This window comes from Haematobia irritans, chromosome 5 (assembly GCF_050003625.1).
Source record: "Haematobia irritans isolate KBUSLIRL chromosome 5, ASM5000362v1, whole genome shotgun sequence".
In the NCBI taxonomy this organism is placed as follows: Eukaryota; Metazoa; Arthropoda; class Insecta; order Diptera; family Muscidae; genus Haematobia; species Haematobia irritans.
The window spans coordinates 102,488,736-102,512,097 of record NC_134401.1 but is presented as its reverse complement, the minus strand read 5'-3'; the positions used below and the strand labels follow the sequence as shown (position 1 = coordinate 102,512,097).

At 34.0% G+C, this 23,362-nt stretch overlaps 1 protein-coding gene across 2 annotated transcripts in view; it reads left to right on the top strand.

Moving 5' to 3' along the window:
• Lst (Limostatin) overlaps positions 1-23,362 on the top strand; it is a 40,328-nt gene that overhangs the window by 14,699 nt on the left and 2,267 nt on the right. Inside the window, exon 2 of one of the 2 annotated variants that reach the window (XM_075312097.1) lies at positions 14,539-15,081. The exons of the other annotated variant lie outside the window; for it this stretch is intronic. Coding sequence (XP_075168212.1) covers positions 14,539-14,889 — 351 coding nt within the window. The 3' untranslated portion in view covers positions 14,890-15,081. Of the gene's footprint in view, positions 1-14,538; positions 15,082-23,362 lie in introns of those variants that run through there. 2 annotated transcript variants of the gene reach the window in all.

Sequence of the window (23,362 nt, the reverse complement as noted above, 5' to 3'; positions counted from 1 at the left end):
TCGAAAATCTCGGTGGTGGAACTGTAGACCCTAGAATTCAGTGTTGAAAATGCAGATTCGAAGAACTGAGTGGGGGAACTATAGTTCCGAAGAATTCCTAGGTGAAACTGTAGATGGTTAGGTTAGGTTAGGTTAAAGTGGCAACCCTATTAAGATTCAGGCTCACTTAGACTATTCAGTCCATTGTGATACCACATTAAATAAAAGTACCTATTACATATGGGCACTTCTAGTTTTAACCGCTGAACCTTCTTGATTATTTTTTCTCTGTTGAACCAACCAGATTATTCCAAAAACATTAGCAGACTGCTTAAGTTAACGTTTTCCAGATCCGCCAGTAATCTGAAGCTATATGCTCCTAAAAGTTGCTTGATCTGTAGATCCGAAGAACTCAGTGGGAGGACTATAGATCCGAAAAACGCAGTTGAGGGAAATGCAAATATTAAGAACTCAATGGGAAGAATTCAGTGTTGGAACTGTAGTTCCGAAGAACTCAGTGGGGGTACTATATGAGAGGACTATAGATCCGAAAAACTCAGTTGAGGAAACTGTAAATCCAAAGAACTCAGTGGTGGAATTGTGGATCTGAAAAATACAGTGGTTGAACTGTGGATACGAAGACCTCAGTAGGAGAACTGTAGATCCGAAGAGCTCAGTAGAGAAGGTTAGGTTAGGTTAGGTCATGTGGCAGCCCGATGTATCAGGCTCACTTAGACTATTCAGTCCATTGTGATACCACAGTGGTGAACTTCTCTCTTATCACTGAGTGCTGCCCGATTCCATGTTAAGCTCAATGACAAGGGACCTCCTTTTTATAGCCGAGTCCGAACGGCGTTCCACATTCCAGTGAAACCACTTAGAGAAGCTTTGAAACCCTCAGAAATATCACCAGCATTACTGAGGTGGGATAATCCACCGCTGAAAAACTTTTTGGTGTTCGGTCGTAGCAGGAATCGAACCCACGACCTTGTGTATGCAAGGCGGGCATGCTAACCATTGCACCACGGTGGCTCCTTCAGTAGAGAAATAAAGATCCGAAGAACTCATTGAGAGAATTGTAGATCTGAAGAATAAGTGACTGAACTCTAGAACCAAAGAACATAATATGAGAACTATAGAACCAAAGAACTCAGTTGGGAAAACGGTAAATCCAAAGAGCTAAATGGTGGAGCTGTAGATTCGGAGAAGTCAGTTGGATGTAGATAGAAAGAACCCAAGGGGATGGCATATGCTGTGATCTAGTATTTCATAATACGTCAGATTACTTGAAAAGAGTTGTAATATATCGTCGTGTATATGAATTTTCCCATGACATCAAATGCCACATCATCAGCGCGTCTCATCAGTTTTATTCGTATCCCTTCTAATAGAACTCCTTCCTGGAAAATCTCTGCTTTGGGGAATGCTCCAATTCATTGACTCACTCCAAGTGAATGATCGCTTTTCTTAAAGTGGTTAAAAAACGTTTTTGTGCAAGAAGATCAATCTAAGTCAATCAATCAAAGTTTACAGTGCTATTATTTTTCGTCACCACCAGCGGTGCCAACTATGACGATTTTTCGTCATTTTGACGATTTTTGATGGTAAATTTGACCTGTGACGATTTGACGACGACTTTAACCAACGTAGTTATAAGTTGACGATTTTTGAAAATGTTGTGATAATAAATTGTAATAATAATAAAAATTATACATGATCAACTAAAAATGATTTAAATTCGTTTGAAGAATATGAACATGACTGAATTAGATATTTAATCTGTATACTTCATGTTTTTATTTTGAATAAAACGTTTATTCCTCTCAAATCGTTGTTTTCGACTATTTCATGGGTGACGATTTTTCGACGAATTTTATGTGAAGAATTGACGATTTTGACGAAAAATATTTTAAAAATTGACAATTTTAAGCCGAAAACAGTTTGCACCACTGGTCACCACCGCCTACTAGTTTATGCAATGCAGTCTCTATTTTCTCAGACGCTTAGAATAAGCATATCCACTTTTTGAGAGCACACTTCAACCAACATTAGTTCTAAGATAACTATCATTCGGCATCTCCAGATTCTTAAGTTGGAAAGGGGATAAGATTGCTGGACAATCAATCTTTGAGATTGTCTCAATAATTCAATCCAATTTTTGTCAGAGATGAATTCTTCACCCTATCGTAACAAAATTCAAGCTGAACCTTTGATTTCAGTATTGCCAGGACCCACAATACAAATGGCAGACTTCATATACCAAATTTTAGTGATTATCCAAAGAATTTTAAAATCCAAAACAGCTTTTTCTGAAAGACCAGTTAATTTGTTCGTTGCATAGCAAATTTTTGACAATGTTTTGAATTTTTATCTCGTTGGGAAAAAAACTTCTGAAATTCATTTCACGTCAAACTTCTTTAAGGTTATACAATGAATATTGATGCTGTTATTCTTTTTTGTTGTTGTTGTTGTCGTTTTTAATTGTTGAAACAGATTTTTAAAGCAGTTACTGGTTGGATGGTTTGTTCATTAATTTAACCATGATCCAATAAAACCAACACCTTTTTCCATGTCTCGCATAAACAACAGAGCCCTTGCTCCCCCGCAAGAAACAAGAAAATTTGCATCTTCTGTTCGAGCATTTTAAGTGATTTTGTGTTTTTGTTAAATTTATTTATTTTTTTCGCATATGTTTTGTGAGTTTATTTGCATTTTGTGGTTTCAATTTCAAGTCACCGCCAACTTCACTTACCCCCTACTCACGCCCTGCCCTGTAGAGCAAATCTTCAGATTTAATATCTCATGAACATGTAAATCAAATTTGTGTATTCTTTTTTACGCATAATCTTCTCCAGTACCTACCTGGCTCATGTGATCGCAGTTCATGTTGAAGTGACATGGGCATGAATAAAAAAAAATGTCACAAAAAATTTTAATAATAACAATAAATTTTTGTCTGTAACATAATCTTTAGCAGACGCATCAGTTGGGTCAAGGATTCACCATGAATTACTTTATTCAATTTTTTTATCGTTTTCATAACGAAGGCAGTGTAATTTTGTAGGTGGGCCTATTTACCATCATAGGCACCATGGCCTGCTCAACATATTATATAAATTTCATATTCCAAAAACAGGATTTGAAGCGGAGACAAAATATTCAATTGATTTACATTTTTATCTTGAATTTTGCCAGTAAAGATAAACACCATTATGAACAATTTAAAGCTTATCTAGACTACATATGTATAACATGTTTGTTAACAACATATCGGGCACTATAGTTAAATAAAAATTGATATTATTAAAACACGTCCCCTCTACAATTAGAGCTTGAAGAAACGTTTTGCAGCTTGGCCTGAAGACATAGATAACCTAGAGCTTGCCCCAAAGACAAAACTAAAGGTTGAGTTACATATCATGCGTTAATCCGTGCGTTGATGGATGGGTTGATATTTTTCAGTTTAAAGCACTCTAACAAAACTATTGCTTTCAAAGAGAAAATTCAACTCTTCAATCAACGGACGCATTAACGCATGGTATGTAACTCAATCTTAAAGCTCAAGATTTACTGTATAAAATATAAAGGCTTGTCTTCATTTTCTATTTACTAAAATCAAAAACAAAACAAATATATATAGCAGTAAGTTCGGCCTGTGTGGAAGTTCACCACTGTGGTATCACAATGGATAGTCTAAGTGAGCCTGATACATCGGGCTGCCACATAACCTAACCTAACCTAACCTAAGTTCGGCCTGGCCCAATCTTAAATACCAACCACCATGAATCAAATTTAATAGTTTCCTTTGAAAATTTCAGGGGGTTTGATGACAGATATTTTCCCAAACAGATCAGTTCAACCAGAAGGCTTCCCACAGATAAATGTAAAGATTTTACCTATGAAGACTAGATCAGATTCTGAATTTATAAGAACAATTTTTTGTTTGAGTTTTAGAGGAATCATAAACATGTCTTGTAAGTGTGCAAGAAAATGATGAAATAACGCCTTGATTTGAAATCTAAAATCTGTAGATTTTCATCCCAATTATTTAAATGATTACGAGAAGTAAAATCTGGAAATTTTGCATTCAGTTTCAATCAATTTGCATTTCATGATCAGTGCGCCTTCTATACCCTCAAGAAGTGAACTCGGTCTATATGGAGGCCTTTCCAAATGGACCGATAAAACTAAGTCATATACAAACCATTTACCGATAATCACCATTTTCGGCACATCTCTTTATTTTCCAAGAATATCTCTATATTTCCAATTTCAGGCAAATTGGATAAAAACTACGGATTCTAGAAGCCCAAGAAGTAAAATCGGGAGATCGGTTTATATGGGGGCTATATCAAATCATGGTCCGATAATCACCATTTTCGGCACATCTCTTTATTTTCTTAGAATACCTCTAGATTTCAAATTTCAGGCAAATTGGATAAAAACTAAGGATTCTAGAAGCCCAAAAATTAAAATCGGGAGTTCGGTCTATATGGGGGCAATATCAACACATGGACCGATATTCACCATTTTCGGCACACTTCTTTATGGTCGTAGAATACCTCTAGGTTTCCGATTTGAGGCTAATTGGGTAAAAATTACGGATTCTATAAGCCCAAGAAGTAAAATCTGGAGAAATTTCAGGCAAATTGGATAAAAACTACGAATTCTAGAAGCCCAAGAAGTAAAATCAGGAAATCGGTTTATATGGGGGCTATATCAAATCATGGTCCGATAATCACCATTTTCGGCACATCTCTTTATTTTCCTAGAATACCTCTAGATTTAAAATTTCCGGCAAATTGGATAAAAACTACGGATTCTAGAAGCCCAAGAAGTAAAATCGGGAGATCGGCTATATCAAAACATGGACCGGTACTCACCATTTTCGGCACAAGTCTTAAGGGTCCTTGAGTACCTCTAGATTTCAAATTTCAGGTAAATTAGATTAAAACCACGTATTCTAGAAGCCCAAGAAATAAAATCGGGAGATCGGTCTATATGGGCACACCTCTTTACGGTCCTAGAATACCTCTAGGTTTCCAATTTCAGGCAAATCGGATAAAAACTACGGATTCTAGAAGCCTGAGATGAAAAATCGGGAGATCGGTCTATATGGGGGCTATACCAAAACATGGTCCGATACTCACCGTTTTCGGCACACATTTTTATGGTCCTAGAATACCTCTAGATTTTAAATTTCAGGCCAATTGGGTAAAAACTACGGATTCTAGAAGCCCAAGAAGTAAAATCAGGAGATCGGTCTATATGGGGGCTATATCAAAACATGGACCGATACACCCCATTTTCGGCACACCTCTTTACGGTCCTATAATACCTCTAGGTTTCCAATTTCAGGCAAATCGGATAAAAACTACGGATTCTAGAAGCCCGAGAAGAAAAATCGGGAGATCGGTCTATATGGGGCTGTGCCAAAACATGGACCGATACTCACCATTTTCGACACACAAATTTGTGGTCTTAAAATAGGGAGCCACCGTGGTGCAATGGTTAGCATGCCCGCCTTGCATACACAAGGTCGTGGGTTCGATTCCTGCTACGACCGAACACCAAAAAGTTTTTCAGCGGTGGATTATCCCACCTCAGTAATGCTGGTGACATTTCTGAGGGTTTCAGAGCTTCTCTAAGTGGTTTCACTGGAGTGTGGAACGCCGTTCGGACTCGGCTATAAAAAGGAGGTCTCTTGTCATTGAGCTTAACATGGAATCGGGCAGCACTCAGTGATAAGAGAGAAGTTCACCACTGTGGTATCACAATGGACTGAATAGTCTAGGTGATCCTGATATCGGACTGCCACATAACCTAACCTAAGCTAACCTAAAATACCGCTAGATTTTTAATTTCAGACAAATCGGATAAAAAATTCACTTTCTAGACGCCCAAGAAGCGAAATCGGGAAATCGGTCTATATGGGGGCTATACCAAAACATGTACCGATAGGCACCATTTTCGGTACACTTTTTGATGGTCCTAAAATACTTCTAGATATCCAATGTCAGCCAAATTGGATAAAAACTGCGGTTTTTATAAGCCGAAGACCACAAATCGGGAGGTCGATATATATGGGGACTATATCAAAACTTGGACCGATGTAGCCCATCTTCGAACTTGACCTGCCTGCAAACAAAAGACGAATCTGTGCCAAATTTCAGGACGATGGCGCCATTATTGAAGGCTGTAGCGTGATTACAACAGACAGACAGACGGACATGCCTATACCGTCTTAGAATTTCTCCCTGATCAAGAATATATATACTTTATATAGTCGGAAATCGATATTTCGATGTGTTACAAACGGAATGACAAACTTATTATACCCACGTCACCATTCTATGGTGGTGGGTATAATAAGCAACTAGCAACTTAAGCTATCGGATTATTCTCAAGATTTTCTATAGAAAAATTTAGGGCTCAGCCTTGCCCTCAAGATTTGCTATAGCTACTCGCTGAGTAAAACTCACACTTGAGGTAATACGTCGAAATCAATTATTGAAAAAATACAAAGTCTACCTGGCATGGATAGATGGAAAAATTCTTGGTTAACTCTATCATGTTAGTAAGTCCTTGAAAGTCTGTAGAAAATCTTAAGGCTCAGACATGTTCTCAAGATGGTAAGGCGTGTCCTCAAGATTTTCGATACAAAATCTTAAGGCTTGTCCCCAAAATTTCTGTAGAAAATCTTAAAGCTTGTCTTCAAGTTTTCTATAGAAAATCTTAAAACTGGTCCCCAAAATTTTCTATAGATTTTCCACAGAATTACCCTCACAATCTTCTATAGAAAATCTTGTCTCCAAATGTTAAGGCTTATACTCAAGATGTTGTATAGAAAATCTATATATGGAAGTAATCCAGAAAATGTTAAGGCTTGTCTTCAAGATTTTCAATAGAAAATCTTAAAGCTTGTCCCCAAGATTTTCTATAGAAAATCTTAAAACTGGTCCCCAAAATTTTCTATAGATTTTCCACAGAATTACCCTCACAATCTTCTATAGAAAATCGAAAAGTCCCCAAAATTTCTGTAGAAAATCTTAAAGCTTGTCCCCAAGATTTTCTATAGAAAATCTTAAAACTGGTCCCCAAAATTTTCTATAGATTTTCCACAGGATTACCCTCAAAATCTTATATAGAAAATCTTGTCTCCAAGAATTTCTATTGAAAATGTTAAGGTTTATACTCAAGATGTTGTATAGAAAATCTATATAGAAGTAATCAAGAAAATGTTAAGGCTTGGTCTCAAGATTTTCAATAGAAAATCTTAAAGCTTGTCCTCGAAATGTCCTCAAAATTTCTGTAGAAAATCTTAAAGCTTTTCCCCAAGATTTTCTATAGAGAAAATTTTAAAACTGGTCCCCAAAATTTTCTATAGATTTTCCACAGGATTACCCTCACAATCTTCTATAGAAAATCTTGTCTCCAAGAATTTCTATAGAAAATGTTAAGGTTTATACTCAAGATGTTGTATAGAAAATCTATATAGAAGTAATCAAGAAAATGTTAAGGCTTGGTCTCAAGATTTTCAATAGAAAATCTTAAAGCTTTTCCCCAAGATTTCCTATACAGAAAATCTTAAAACTGGTCCCCAAAATTTTCTATAGATATTCCACAGGATTACCCTCACAATATTCTATAGAAAATCTTGTCCCCAAGAATTTCTATAGAAAATGTTAAGGTTTATACTCAAGATGTTGTATAGAAAATCTATATATGGAAGTAATCAAGAAAATGTTAAGGCTTGTCCTCAAGATTTTCAATAGAAAATCTTAAAGCTTGTCCTCGAAATGTCCCCAAAATTTCTGTAGAAAATCTTAAAGCTTGTCCCCAAGATTTTCTATAGAAAATTTTAAAACTGGTCCCCAAAATTTTCTATAGATTTTCCACAGGATTACCCTCACAATCTTCTATAGAAAATCTTGTCCTCAAGAAATTCTATAGAAAATTTTAAGGCTTATACTCAAGATGTTGTATAGAAAATCTATATATAGAAGTAATCAAGAAAATTTTAAGGCTTGTCCTCAAGATTTTCGTTAGAAAATCTTAAAACTTGTTCTCGAAATATTCTATAGAAAATCATAAGACTTGTCCTCAAAAAATGTTGTATAACACTTTAAGCCTTGTGTTCAAGATTTGCTGCAGAAAAACTTAAGACTTGTCTCTAAATTGGGTTTAGGAAATCTGAAGGCTGAACCACAAAAGTTTTTATAGAAAATTTTAAGGCTTGTCCTCAAAATTGGGTATAGAAAATCTGAAGGCTGAACCACAAATTTTTGTTATAGAAAATCTTAAGGCTTGTCCTCAAAATTTTCTATAGAAAATCTTACGAGTTACCCTCAGAATATTCTATAGGAAAACATATGACTTGTCCCCCCAATAAAGCTCAAACACTTACCTCTCCAATTTATCAAGATTACACACAAAACAAAGCACAACAATTTCTTATTATTTTTTGAAGTCACAGCAAACCGGCACTTTTCGTAAATACCAATAGTCAATAAAGAAATGTCAATTTCCAGCAAGTAGTGCCACCTAATTGTTCTATTTTTACAAGTTTATTAGCTCAGTATGTAAACCACGGGATACAGTGCGTGATTGAGCTAAAGAAGTTATTTCTATTAATTTTGAGGCATTCGAACGGTATGTTGCCTACAGTCTACACTATGATACAGAGGGTTAATATTTTCTACAGAAAAGCCTTAACTTGTCCTGAAAAATTTCTATTGGAAAACTTAAGTTTTGCCTTGAAGATTTTCTACAGAGAAAATTTAGGCTTGCCCCCAAGATAATCTATAGAATATCTTAAAGTTTATACTCATGATATTGAGTAGAAAATCTCTATAGAAATTCGTAAGAAAATGTCCTCAAAATGTTCTATATATGTACATATGTATGTACAATCTTAAGGCTTGTCCTCAAAGCTTTCTGTAGCAAATTTTAAATCTTGACTTCAACCTTCTTGTAACGGTGGCCCTCTTAAGATTTTCTCAAGTATAAACATTTGCAATTAAAAAAACCTGGTTGCTAATTTTGTTACTTCTTGATAATTAAATGTCTTTTGTCAGTAGCTGGTTTGTAGAATCTACAAAAATAATATTTTGCTGACATTTATTTTTGGTGATATAAAAAACCCCTTTCGAATAGGCCATAGAACTCAAATTCTTGCAAATCTAACTGTCAAAACAACAAACAGGTAAAATTCCAAAAGAAAAAAAAACATTTGAATATTGACAAAAGAAATCTTTCCAATAAAAGAATTTCCAACAAAAATACCTAGAATGGTAATTAATTTAGACATAATTATTATTAATGTTTTCGAATTAGAAGAAAAATGTTGATACATAAATCACTTCACTATGGAATAGCCTGCATGTGGGGGCTTCATTCAGATTGGTTTTTTTTTTAATTTATATGAATATTAATACAAAAATACATAAAGAATTATTTTTCATTGAAATAGCAATAGCGACGAGCAAAGCGGCAGTAACTAATCATTGGATGCACCCATTTGCTCAAAACACGACAATTGACTTGATCATGATCAAGAATTATGAATTATGCTAATCATAAGCTACTTCACTTCCCCCCCCCCCCCCCCCACTTCCCGTCACCATCGTAGTTTAAATCTAATATTTAATTCTCAAATATAAAAAACACAAATATCCAAGCTCTAGGGAATTTATTCCTATGAATATCACATAACAGATAATAGTAGCATTTGAAATGCTAGAGCCAGTCATCTCCAGATGTTCATGTGGGGTGTGAATCATAACGATTTTAAGAACGTGTCTTGAGGTATGGTGAAATGTCTTGAAATTTTTTCAATGTTTCAATAACTTCCTGCTCAGGGAGTTTTCAATCGTATGGTATATTGGAATTAGAAAAGCAAACAACCTCAAACATAACTGTCTTCTATGTGACATGTTTATTATTCTTTCTTTGTGTTGTTTTCTTCTTCAATAAATAAATTTCAAATTAATTGACAAATAGCATTAGTAGTAGCATAACTTATTAATTTGCATTTTATAGTTGTCGATAATGCCTACGAAACAGTTGAGAGTTGTTTTATTCTTGTTATGACAAATCTTTTCACGCAGGGACAATGAGTTTTTATCCAAATTTGAATTTGCATAAAAATACCAGTTGCCACTGTTAGTTTAGATTGACGTCAAAATAAAAAAAAATTCAGACAATTAATTTTTATGTGATTTCATTATTTAAAATAAAGACAAGAAGAAGAAATCACTTTGTGTTCTTTAAGATCTTTCAGAGACAAGTTCCATCAAATACATGCATGTCTACATAGTTATGGAATATCCAATTAAGTATAGGGAAATTTTCGTCAATAGCAATCAGTACCGCCTAATTCAAACTTTAACTCAATTATAGGCGAGTGTCATAATAATTTCTATTTGAGATCCACATTTTTTTAACTAAATTAAACCACAATTTTTTTTAACAAAATTAAATTTTTAAAAAGATAATCGTAACAGGCCTTACGATTAGCTATAATAAATCTTGAGGACAAACTTTAAGATTTTCTATAGCAAATTTTTTTTGCATAAAAAATTTCTTCTATAAAATTTTTATACAAAAAATAGGAAATTTCTTCTATTAAAAATCTTAGGAGCAAGACTTATGATTTTGTATAAAAATATTGAGGAAAAAAATTAAGATTTTCTACAGCAAATATTGAGAACAACCCAAGCCTATCTAAAGACTCGCCCTCGTGTATGTTTTAAAGCATAGTTTGCCTTATGTATTTGCTATAGCATATCCTAAGGCTTGCCCTCAGGATTTTCTTTAGAAAATCTTAAGGCTTGGCATATCTTAAGGCCTGTTCTCGATATTATCTATAGATGATCTTATGAAAAATACCGAGGCTTGTTCTCAAGATTTTCTTTAGAATTTTCTATTTGCCATAGCAAATCTTGAGTCCAATCCTTAATATTTTTATAAAGAATCTCTTGTACAAGCCTTAGTAGTTTACATAAGATCACCTAAAAAAATTAAGGCTTGTCCCCAAATTTTCTGTGTCATATTTTAAGGCTTGTCATTGTAACAACGTGTTTCCACCTAAGCTAGAGTAGTCAGCCGGAGGTCCAGGGTCGTTACAAGAATTTGTTTATTTCAAGGCCTTTCGTGAGAGAATGACATGAAACGCAAGCGGTTTATAGGTTCAATAAAGTACGGTATATTTATTAAATAATAATTATAAATATTATACAATGTAATACCAAGCCAATATTCCGCTGTTAGCCTCGCCCTTAGTGGAGGCCGGGTCATCTTTTGGGATCGGAGAGGGATACTGGAAAGGGAAGGGTTCTCCTCCTGCACTACGACTGCTCGCCCACTGGAAGCGCAACTCCACGGGATACGTCACTGGGAGCTCAACTCCTCTTGTTACCCCACTGGGAGCTCAACTCCTCTGGTTACCCCCTGGGAGCTCAACTCCTCTGGTTACACGCTAGGAGCTTAACTCCTCTTTTTACCCCACTGGAATCCTAACTCCTCTTGTTACCCTGGGAGCTTAACTCCTCTTCGTTCGCCACTGGGAGCCTAACTCCTCTTGTTTCCCCACTGGGAGCGTAACTCCTCTTGGTTCGCCACTGGGAGCTTAACTCCTCTTGTTACCCCACACAAAAAAAATTTTTTTTGATTCAATCACGAAATTAATTGATACAATTAATTTTATAATTGAAATGTCTTCAATCACAGAAATGATAGTATCAATTACAAAATTAATTGATACTATTAAATTGTGTGATTGATTTTTATTTCAATTACAAAAATTGTTGAATCAATTAAAGTTTTAATTGAATATTTTTTAAAACTCAATTAAGACTGGGAGCTTAGCTCCACCTACTGACGCTACTGGGATATTAACTCCACCTACCTACGCTACTGGGAGCTTAACTGCTCTTTACCGCACAAATGGGAGCTCAACTTCTCTCAAATAGTTTCCCAGCAAAAAAAAATTGCAAGTTGTTCCACAAAAATTTCTTTTAAAGCCCATCCCAGAATCCCCCATCGAGTTTTTTCAACTTCCGATGCAGTCCTTTTGGACAAGTCCACAAACATTTCTTCTAAAGCGCATCGTGGGATCCCCCAATAATTTTTTTCCACTTCCGATGCAGTCCTTTTGGACAAGTGCACAAACACTTCTTCTAAAGCACATCTTGGGATCCCCCAATTATTTTTTTCTACTTCCGATGCAGTCCTTGTGGACAAGTATTAGAAAGAAAGCAATCAGGCTATTTTAAGTGCAAATTTTGTACAATTAAATTTAAAAAAAATAGAACACTAATAAAAAAAACTAAAAAAAATAGAAATTAATAAAAAAAAGTATAAAAATAATATAAAAAAATTTAATCCCCGCTGGGATTTGAACCTGTGCCGTTTGACTTTTTCACTTCCATGGAAGTTCTTTTGAGAAGGTTTTGCAAATTACGAGAATTTTTAATTTTTTTGTTGATTTTTAATGGAAAAAATATATTTATACGAAAATATATGCCGAAAATAAAAAATAAAAACGATGCATGACATAAAAAAATATTTTTTTAGAAAAATATTTGATAAAAAAAATTGCCGCTGGTTCGTTCATTCTAATAAAGAACATCTCGAGAAGCAATTAGAATGTTATACCTTGGTATCGTATTACGATCACAAACATTTGAATTGACCTTTCGACGCTTTATGTTCAATGGCGTTTGTGGCTGAGTGTGCTAAGGCGTTCTGTTATGGTGCCAGCAAACCCAGGTTCAACCCCTGGTCGGAGCGAACAAATTCTTCAAATTGTAAAAATTAGATAATAGGAAAATAATTGTATAATAAATCATATGGATAAAAAAAGTGAAATTGGTTGAAAAAAAAAAAATTTTCGCTTTTTAAATTTCTTCATTCAAATTAACTTCCAGGGCACAACTTCTAAAGCAATGCGAAGGATCCAAAAAGGGAGTACTTCCGTCCTATGACAAGCCCATGTAAAATTCATTGGAGATGATCCAAGTTTGCACTACTTCCGGATCACAGATTGGGGATCCAAACTACTTTTTTGGAAGCTCTTTTTTTGCTGGGTTACTGGGAGCTTAACTCCACCAACTATTCTACCACTTACCTTATTAGAGTGAAGCTTGACTCCACTCGAGATCTTACCTCCACGGCTGCCAGACACATACAAAGGCTTGTCCTCACGATTTTCTCTAGGTTTTTTTACTTTCTTTAGAAAAGCCTTAATATTTTCTATAGAAAATCTCCAGGACAAGCCGTAAAATTTTCAATAAAAGGTTTGTCTCCGTGTATGTTCTAAAACATGTCTTAATGCTTGCCCTCATATAGATCCTATAGCATATCTAAAGGCTTGCCCTAAATATTTCCTCAAGAAAAGTTTTAGGCTGGTCCCCATAATTGTTTGGCATATTTTAGGGCTTGTCCTCGAGATTATTCTATAGATGATATTATGAAAAATATTAAGGCTTGCCGTCAATATTTTCTCTATTTTTTTTTATGGAAAAATATGAACACAAGCCTTAATATTTTCTATCGAAAATCTTGAGAACAAGTCTTAGTAATTTTCATAAGATCATCAATAGAAGATCTCCAGGGCAAGCCTTAAGATATCCCATAAAAAAAACTTGGGGACAAGCCTTGGGATTTTTCGTAGAAAATCGTGAGGTCAAGGCTTTAGATTTTTTTTTTTTTAGAAAATCGTGAGGACGAGGCTTAAGATGTTCTACAGAAAATCGTAAGGACATGGCCTAAGATTTTCTATAACATTTTTGTTCTAAAACATGTCTTAAGGCTCGTCCTCATGTATTTTCTAAAGCATATCTTAAGGCCCTTAGGAAGCCACCGTGGTGCAACGGTTAGCTTGTCCGCCTTGCATACACAGCTTCGGGTCTTCAAACCCAGTTTCGGGCTGCCTCTATATCTAACCTAACCTAACACAAGACTATCTATAGATAATCTTGCCTCTATATCTAACCTAACCCAAGACTATCTATAGATAATCTTGGGGACAAGATTATCTATAGATAGTCTAATGTAGATAATAATGTAGATAATTTTTTTTTGCGCATATATATATATATAGAAATTTATATATACCATTTTTTACTAATACGTAAATCTTTAAGTCAAACCCTAAGATATGCCATATAAAATGCATGAGGACAAGCCTTAAGACATGCTTTAGAACATGAACAAGGCCAAGTATTTACATATGCTATAGAAAATTTCGGGGACAAGCCTTAAGTATTTCTGAAGATTTTCTGTAGTGTGTTCTTGGAAAAATGTTTGATTTGAAAAGGCTATACTTTCATATATTCTTCTTTAAACATATGCTCAAATGTTTTCTAAAATTCTTTGTAAATAAACTTAATAACTTCTCTTCTCATATATTATAAATTTCATCTATACAAATTTTAATTTAAAATATTCAAAACTAATTTTTTTCAAATATAATTTCATAAAATTGTTCAACTTTCTGATCTTTCTCTCACACTCTCTCTTTCTCTTTCTTTCTCGTTTTCTTCTCTTCTCTTCCAGCTATGTATTTTCTTAGCGATGCTTATGGTCTCTTTGTCATGGGCTCAACAATTCGGCGATAGTGAGGTGCCAGCAGTTTTGAGCTACAACTCACCCCTGAGACAACCTGATAGCCTAAGATCGCGTCCCTATTTTGATTTCCTCAGCACTTTGTACAGACACGATACGGAAAAATCAAGTCTTTTCCAACCCTATATATCTCGTAGCAGACGTGAAGCAGTAGCCGCTACCCCAGTTGGCAATAGTGATCGTAGCCGCAGAGCCATAGTGTTCCGTCCATTGTTTGTGTACAAACAACAGGAGATCAGAAAGCAAGAATTGAGGGAGGATCAAAATAGTCGTCGTGTTTAAATTTAGATCATATGTAGAGTAACAAAAAAACTAAATTTTTTCTATTAAGAACTAATTCATATTATCCGATATTATGGCTTATGTAAATGCAAACCATTAATATGACTATAATAGTCAAAATGACATTCGAAAAAAACTATTTGAAAGTACCAGCCTTTTAGATCTCTATATTAAAAGTGGAGTTGGCCACACTATGTTATGTAAACCGCTTTAACTAGATTTGTCCGAGAACTAAATTATCAATTGTCCTTTTATTGAATGTCATGCCAAGGTCTTGTGATTAGTTCTAAAAACAAAACTTTTTTCTCTCTACTTATATACATAAAAACTGCACTTGCTCACACAATTTCATTAACGCTTTCGCACCATTTTTTATTTAATTTTATATTGTTTTGTTTTTTTTCCATTCACAATTATAAAGCTTAAAAATTTTAGTTCTAAGATTTATTATTTTTCATTTTTGTTTTAACAAGATTTTTATTGTTGTTTTTTTTTTATAAACATATTTTTAATAAAAAAAAATTAAGAAAAAACATAATATGAAAATGTTTATTTTTTCCACAGAAAACCCGATTTATTTGACGGACATTAGAAACTAAGTATTAAGTATACTATGGAACGGATCAAATATCTTTCTACACAGAAAAAAATATTTAAGTGGTATTAAAGAATACGCAAACTAAATTTTAGTATGCTTTATTTACAAAATATTAAGGATAAATTTCTTAAAAATAATGAAAGTTTATAATATTGGCTTAATAATATTTTTTAGGGAACAAATTTTTGAAAGTGTCGTCCCTACGTTAAAGTCGTATGTCTTTGAACTAAGGTATTAAAGATTACGCAACCTAAATTTTAGTATACGCAATTTGCAAAATATTAAGGAAAATTTTCTATAAAATAATGAAATTTTAATTTAAAAAAAGTTTCTAATATTTTCTTCAAAAATAATTTTATTAAACAAATTATAAAAATTTGCTTCCCTATGTTAAAGTCGTATGTCTGTGAACTACGCTATTAAAGATTACGCAACCTAAATTTTAGTATGCGCAATTTGCAAAATATTAAGGAAAATTTTCTAAAAACTAATGAAATTTTAATTTAAAAAAGTTTCTAATATTTTCTTCAAAAATGATTTTATTAAATTTAAGACACAAATTTTAAAAATTTGCATCCCTACGTTAAAGTCGTATGTCTTTGAACTAAGGCAAATTTTCCTTAAAGTAAATAAAAACAGTTTTGATTTAAAGATATCGCCCTTAGGTTAGGTTAGGTTAGGTTGAAAAGAGGAGTCGGATTACTCCGTCTCATGTCATATGACATACACCAAAGCCAGAAATCGGCTTGTTGTGCGCTCTAGTTTATAATTATAATGCCATGCTTATTTTAAGAATTCTGTGCTTTCGACGAATTCCTTAATTTTTTTCCATTTTACTCAATCAATCGGTTTAAATTTGGAATGTTTTCGACTCCCAAATGGATCTGTATCTTGTAAATGCCGGGCAGTGACACAGATAATGTTCAAGTGTCTCTTCGTCCTCTCCACATACCCTGCATAAACTATCGTTTATTACACCTATACGGTTCAAGTGTGCCCTGAGGTCCAAGTGTCCCGTGATGATTCCAATAACCCTACTGATCGTACTGCTACTCTCCTTCAGTAGTTCTCTTGTTTTATCTTCATCGGGATCTCCCCATATGATCTTCGTGGTCCTTCCGACTATTTCTCTGTTCCACAGCTCTACATGTGCTCGCTTTGCCCACACTTTTAACTCGGACCGGGTAGCCCCAAAGGGCTTGGGGTTATCCAAGTTTACTTCCTCAGCTTCCCTGGCTTTTATCGCTAGGTCATTCACATGCTCGTTTCCATCCACCCCACAGTGAGCAGGTACCCAGATAATTCGAATGGAGCCATACTCGGAGTAGGAATTTATTATATTTTTGCATCTGGCTATCGGTGAGAACATTTACACTTAGTGGCCTTGTGTTTGTGCTGAGCCATTTTACACACTCCGTGATCGCTCTGATTTCTGCTTGCAGAATAGTTGTATGATCTGGCAAGCGAAAGGAGATTTCGGTGCCAGAGTTTTCAAAGTATACCCCCAATCCCGTTCTATCCCCCATCTTCGCTCCGTCTGTGTAACAATTGTTACCATAAGGGGCTTCAATAAGGGTTCCGTTAGACCATGATTGTCTCTCCGGTATGAGTATTTCACACTCGGTCTCTAGCGTTTCTTCAGGTATGCGATCATGGAGCACTCCTAAATCAGACGTCTCTCCTATCGTCACCTCAATTATCCTCTGATGGTTTGATCTGTTCCCCATTTGGTACCATTCTCCCATCATCTTGAGTCTCATTGCAGTCATGGCTGCTTCACTTTTTATCTGTATCTCTATAGGGAGGACGTTTAGAATCGTTTCTAGCGCTCTAGTTGAAGTTGTCCTCATTGCCTCGCTTACACCAAGACAACATGTCCGTTGGACCCGTTGCAGGGTTTCTACGTTACATTTCTTCTCCATTGATGTCCACCATACTACCGATGCGTAAGTCACCATATGTCTTACGCTGTTGTATATCCCGAGCGACATTTTGGGATTTAGTCCCCTTTTTGAGCCAACGGCTCTTCGACATAGTGCCCAGCATCTGTGTGCTTTCTCTGCCCTCTCCTTGATGTGACACTTCCAATTCAACTTTCTGTCAAGGATTACTCCTAAGTATTTCACCCTGTCAGATACTGCTATAGTATTGCTTAAAAAGCAAGGTTCAACGTATTGGCCGATCTTCGTCTTTCTGGTGAAAAGGCATATATCAGTCTTCTCTGGGTTTACGTTCAGACCCCTTGGTCTAGCCCAATCATATGCCATCCTTAGAACACACTCAGCTCTCCTTCATAGCTTGTTTGGATCCGTCCCCTTCAGAAGTATTATAACATCGTCTGCATAACAGACTGGTTCAAATCCTTCCTTAGTTAGAATCCTCAGCAGACCATTAATGGTGGTTACCCACAATAGAGGTGATAAAATTCCACCCTGTGGTGTTCCCCGTGTAACTTTGTCCCTTATTTTGGTATCGTACAATCCACAGCTTATCCATCTATTCCTTAGCATATGGTTTATCCAGTCCCGTAGTGCCCGGTCTACCTTATACTGGTCTAGGGATTCGATAAGCGCGTCTGTCCTTACATTATTGAAGGCTCCTTCAATGTCCATACATACCGCTAATGTGTACATCTTGGCGTCAAAGGATTTTTCAATATTGTGCACCACCTCATGCACACTGAAAAAAAAGCATACTCGGTTCCAAAGATTTTGTCTTTACTTTAAAAAATTTGGTATTGATTCCGAGCCAAAGAAGCGGAGAATACAAGTAAGGATACTTTTAAGACACAATTCTCTTTTAAATTTAGGTTTTGTGTAGTTGCTTCTAGGAAGCAAATATTAATTTTTCGCTTTCTCAGCTTTTTTTCTTCATATGCTATCAAAGTCCTTTAAAAACGACTTAACGGCAACTTTATTTTCCAAATTAGGACTCGACTTCCAGTAGAAATTATGCCATGTTTGAAGTAAAAAACTTCTTTAAAATAAAGTTTTGAAAAACATGTCCTATATTTGAACGATTTTTTGCTTTGTAGTCAAGATGCAAAAAGACAACAAATTTAAAGACAATTTCATTAAATTTAAAGAATTTTTATAAATTTTTTCTTTCATGTTAAGATACCCATTTTTAAGTCAAATCACTTAATTATAAGGACATTACGACTTCATTGAAAAGTTTATCGACTTTTGGACAAGGAAAATAATTTTATTTTAGAGAAATACGTCTTCTATGCTAAGCAAAATTTGTATTCGTATTTTAAAGACATGAAATCTTTGACCTCACGACAATATTTTTTTCAGTGCAGGGCCATCTCTACTGATCTTCCCTTCACGTATGCATGTTGTTTGAACCTTACTAATGTTTTTTGAATCTTACTCTTTATCATGGTGTCTACGATACGTTCCATGGTTTTGTGTAGAAATGATGTAAGACTGATCGGTCTGTAAGATTTTGGTACCGCATAACTCGCTTTGCCTGGTTTGGGTATAAATACCACTTTTGCCTCTTGCCAGGCCTTCGGAGTATATGCGAACTTTAAGCACTTTTGCCTCTTGCCAGGCCTTCGGAGTATATGCGAACTTTAAGCATGCTGTATAAATGACAGCTAAATGAGGTGCTAGGAGATTTGCCTCCCTTTGTATTAGTGCAGGGAAAATCCCGTCTGGACCCGGTGACTTAAAGGGAGAGAAACTTTTCACGGCTTCCCTAACCATAATGTCCGTTATAGTGAAACTCTGCACATACTCATCCTCTCTTCGTAACGGAGTTTCGGTTTGTACCGTCTCGTTTCTCGGAAAGTGAGTTTTCATCAAGAGTTTCATTATATCTTCCATTGATATCGCCCTTAAATTAAACGAAATATTGAATCCTTAAATAACAATATTTTGAGGATTTTTTATATTTGGTTTAAAGTTTATTCGCAATTAAGAAACAATTTTCTTTACCTTGAAGTGTCTGTTATTATTTTGGACTCTTAAAATGACATTTGTTTGTTCGTGAATTGCTTTATTAATATATCGCACAAAAATAACGAAAATTCCATAAATGAGATCTATATCCTAATTTCAATTTTATTGATCTTAGATTTAAAGCTAGATAGGTCACAAAATAATGTCTTTCTTTTAAAGAAACCGCATCTTTTGCCCGGAATCAATATCAAAATTCTTATGGGAAGGTCAAAATATTTGGATCGAATTAAACTTTTTTTTGAGTGTTGAAAAAATGGAAATATTAATTCACTTAACAAAAATTGCATGGGATGCTTAAAAAGATTAATCCCGGCTATGTAAATTCCATTACTTCTGATTAGAGTTATCAAAATCGGTAGATAAAATCGGTGGACCGGTTTATCTTCTTACATCGATATTCGGTTTTTGTGAAATTCTCATTTTCGGTGACCCGGTAGAACAGATGTTTTCAAAGCTTCAACAGCTGGCTTTCTGTTTTTATATTTCCATTGGAAAATATTCAATTTAATGCCAAATTTTGGCAAATACATCTGGATATTTAAAAAAACTGTGTCCAACTTTTACTAAACGATCGAATTATTTTATCCGTTAATTTTTTAAAATTGTCGTTTCAAAAAACAACGTCCACCGGTTTTGGAAAAAATTTCGGGTTTTCAATACCGACTTTTAAATAACGCGGATTTTTTGTATCACTCTACTTCTGATGCAATTTTGTACCACAGAAAGTGTCCCTATTTGTTCCACATATCAAAGGGATTGGGTAACTTATTTATATTTCATAAACGTCCTGAAAATGTCAATGACACCAGTTCAATTATTAAGCGAAAAAGTGGGGAAAAGCCACCTCGTACCACCTCCATTCAAATATCGTAATAGGATGAACCCAGTTTTTATGGTATGTCCACTAATTAGATTCCCTACAATTTTTAAGTACAATGCTGACTTTACAATGGTTGTTTTCCATTTAACGGAAAACCACTCTTTGGAGTTTGATCCGTTTGTAACACATTGAAATATTGGTATCTGATCATTTTGGGTTCTTGTAAAATTATGAGTCGATCCAGCGAAGTACGTACGTCCGATACCCAGATTTGTTTTGCTGAGCTTCCTCGAGGTGCAAATTTCATCTGATGAGGTTTACATTTGGTACGTGGTGTAAGTCTATGGCTTCTAACTATGCAAAAATTGGTCTATATTGGTACATAATTATATATAACCCCCATATAATCCGATCCCCAAATTTTACTCCGTGAGCCTCATGGGGAAGCCAATTTCATCCGATTCGGTTGAAATTGGGTACATGATATCAGTACACACAAAAAATTTTTTTTCTGATTCAATCACGAAATTAATTGATCCAATTAATTTTTTAATTGAAATGTCTTCAATCACGAAAATGATAGTATCAATCACAGTTTTAATTGGGCATAGAAAAAATTCTTGATTAAAATATTAATTGATGTAATTAGCAATTTTCAATTAATTTTTTAATTGATTCAATTAAAAATTTAATTGATTTTGAATGCAAACCCCAATTAATTTTTTATTTAAAAAGGTAACTATTTTCAATTACTTTCTGAATTGGCTTAGAGTTTTTATTTGGATTAAGAAATGTTCATCACTTTTTTAAACTGACTTAGTCTTCCGAATTTGATTAAAAAGTTAATTGTATCAATTATTTTTTTTAATTAAAAATTTTAAAATTTTCAATCATTGACTTAATTAACTTTATGTTCTATCTTGATTAAAAAGTTAATTGTATCAATTAATTTATTAATTGAAAAAATATTCAACTTCAATTAACTTTTTAATTGGAAATATTTTGGTGATATTTTTTTCTGTGTATATGCTTTATAATAAGCATGCAAAACTTGATCCATATCGATTCATAATTATATAAAGCACCCATATCAACCGACCGCAAAGATTGACTTCTAGAACCTCAAGGACGAAAAAACTTTCGTCCGATCAAGTTCAATCAGGTCACAATTATTTATAGACTCATCTATATAAATCGATTAAGAACTAAATTGTCTTATATGTTATAGGTATTTAATTTGTCTTTTCTGTCTAACACAGACTCCTTATGACTAACTCGCAATTTAAAAGAAGTTTCAAGATACATTGTCAACGGCAAGTGTTATCACAGCCCAAGTAATTCGATTGTGGATGATAGTCTTTAGTAGAAAGTTGTACGCATTCCATGGCGGAGGGTACATAAGATTCGTCCTGGACGAACTTACGATCGTATATACATGTTTAGATTTATATTTATTTCTTATTTATTACAATAAAAAAAAACTATAATAAACATTAGAGCATTAGCTGCAAAGAATATAGACTTAAATTTAGTATTCAAAGGATTAACTCTGTTTATCGAATGTGACCAGTTTTCTTTGCATACTTTTAGGCGATATAATTGTCCGCTGATAACAACGTGGTAAAAATGGAAAATTAGTTTACAATCGTTAACTCTATTATTTGTTAACATATCGATTATTTTATTTATTAATTAATTTATTATAATTACAAATTACAATAAACTTATTTATGCGAGCACCAGCAACTAGAGGCTTTCGGCCTATTACCGATTATAACGGGGTTGTATAAAAACTATTATATGAATGTAAAAAGTGACACAGTATGACAAAAAGGTGGTACAAAAATGTATCATAATGTCTTCAGCACTTAAAAAAGTGGCAAATTTTCTACAAAGGTAACACTGATACCAAGTCGAACTTTTTGTCTTGGAACCACCCTTTGCCTTATCTGAGGTTAGGTTAGATATAGTGGCAGTCCGCTACAAGTCACACTTAGATTATTCTGTCCATTGTCACACGGGGTGAACTTCTCTCTTATCAGTGTGTGCTGACCGATTCTATGTTTAGCTCAATAACAAGGGACCTCCTTTATAGCCGAGTCCGAATGGCGTTTCACATTACGATGGAACCAATTAGAGAAGTTTTGATACACTTAGAAATGTCACCAGCATTACTGAGAGGTATTTGGTCGAAACTGGGATTGAACCCATGACCATATGTGTGCAAGACGAGACGTATTCCGTATTGAGAGCACGGTTGCCACGGTTACTGGTTGGTTATTCTGATGTTTTGGCAGATTTTGCAAAATATTTCTCTCCAATTTAGAGGTACAATTTTCTATGGAAATAAAATTTTAACAAAATTTTCTATGGAAATGAAATTTTGCACGAATTTACTATAGAAATAAAATTTTGCAAAAATTTTCTATAGAGATAAAATTTTGCAAAAACTTACTATAGAAATATATTTTGCAAATATTTTCTATAAAAATAAAATTTTATCAAAATTTTATATAAAAATAACATTTCAACAAAATCTTCTATAAAAATAACATTTCGACAAAATCTTCTATAGAAAAAAAAATTTGACAAAATTTTCAATAGAAATAAAATATAGACAAAGTTTTCTATATAAATAAAATTTTGACAAACTGTTCTATAGAAATAAAATTTTAACAAAATTTTCTAAAGAAATAAAAATTTTGCACGAATTTACTATTGAAATAATATTTCTATAAAATTTTACAAACATTTTGTATAGAAATAAAATTTTGCAAAAATTTACTATAGAAATAAAATTTTGCAAGAATTTACTATTGAAATAAAATTTTGCAAACATTTTTTATAGAAATAAAATTTTTCAAAAATTTACTATAGAAATAAAATTTTGCAAAAATTTTCTATAGAAATGAAAATTTTGCAAGAATTTACTATAGAAATAAAATTTTGCAAAAATTTTCTATAGAAATAAAATTTTGCAAAAATTTTCTATAGAAATGAAAATTTTGCAAGAATTTACTATAGAAATAACATTTTGCAAAAATTTTCTATAAAAACAAAATTTAACAAAATTTTCTATAGAAATGA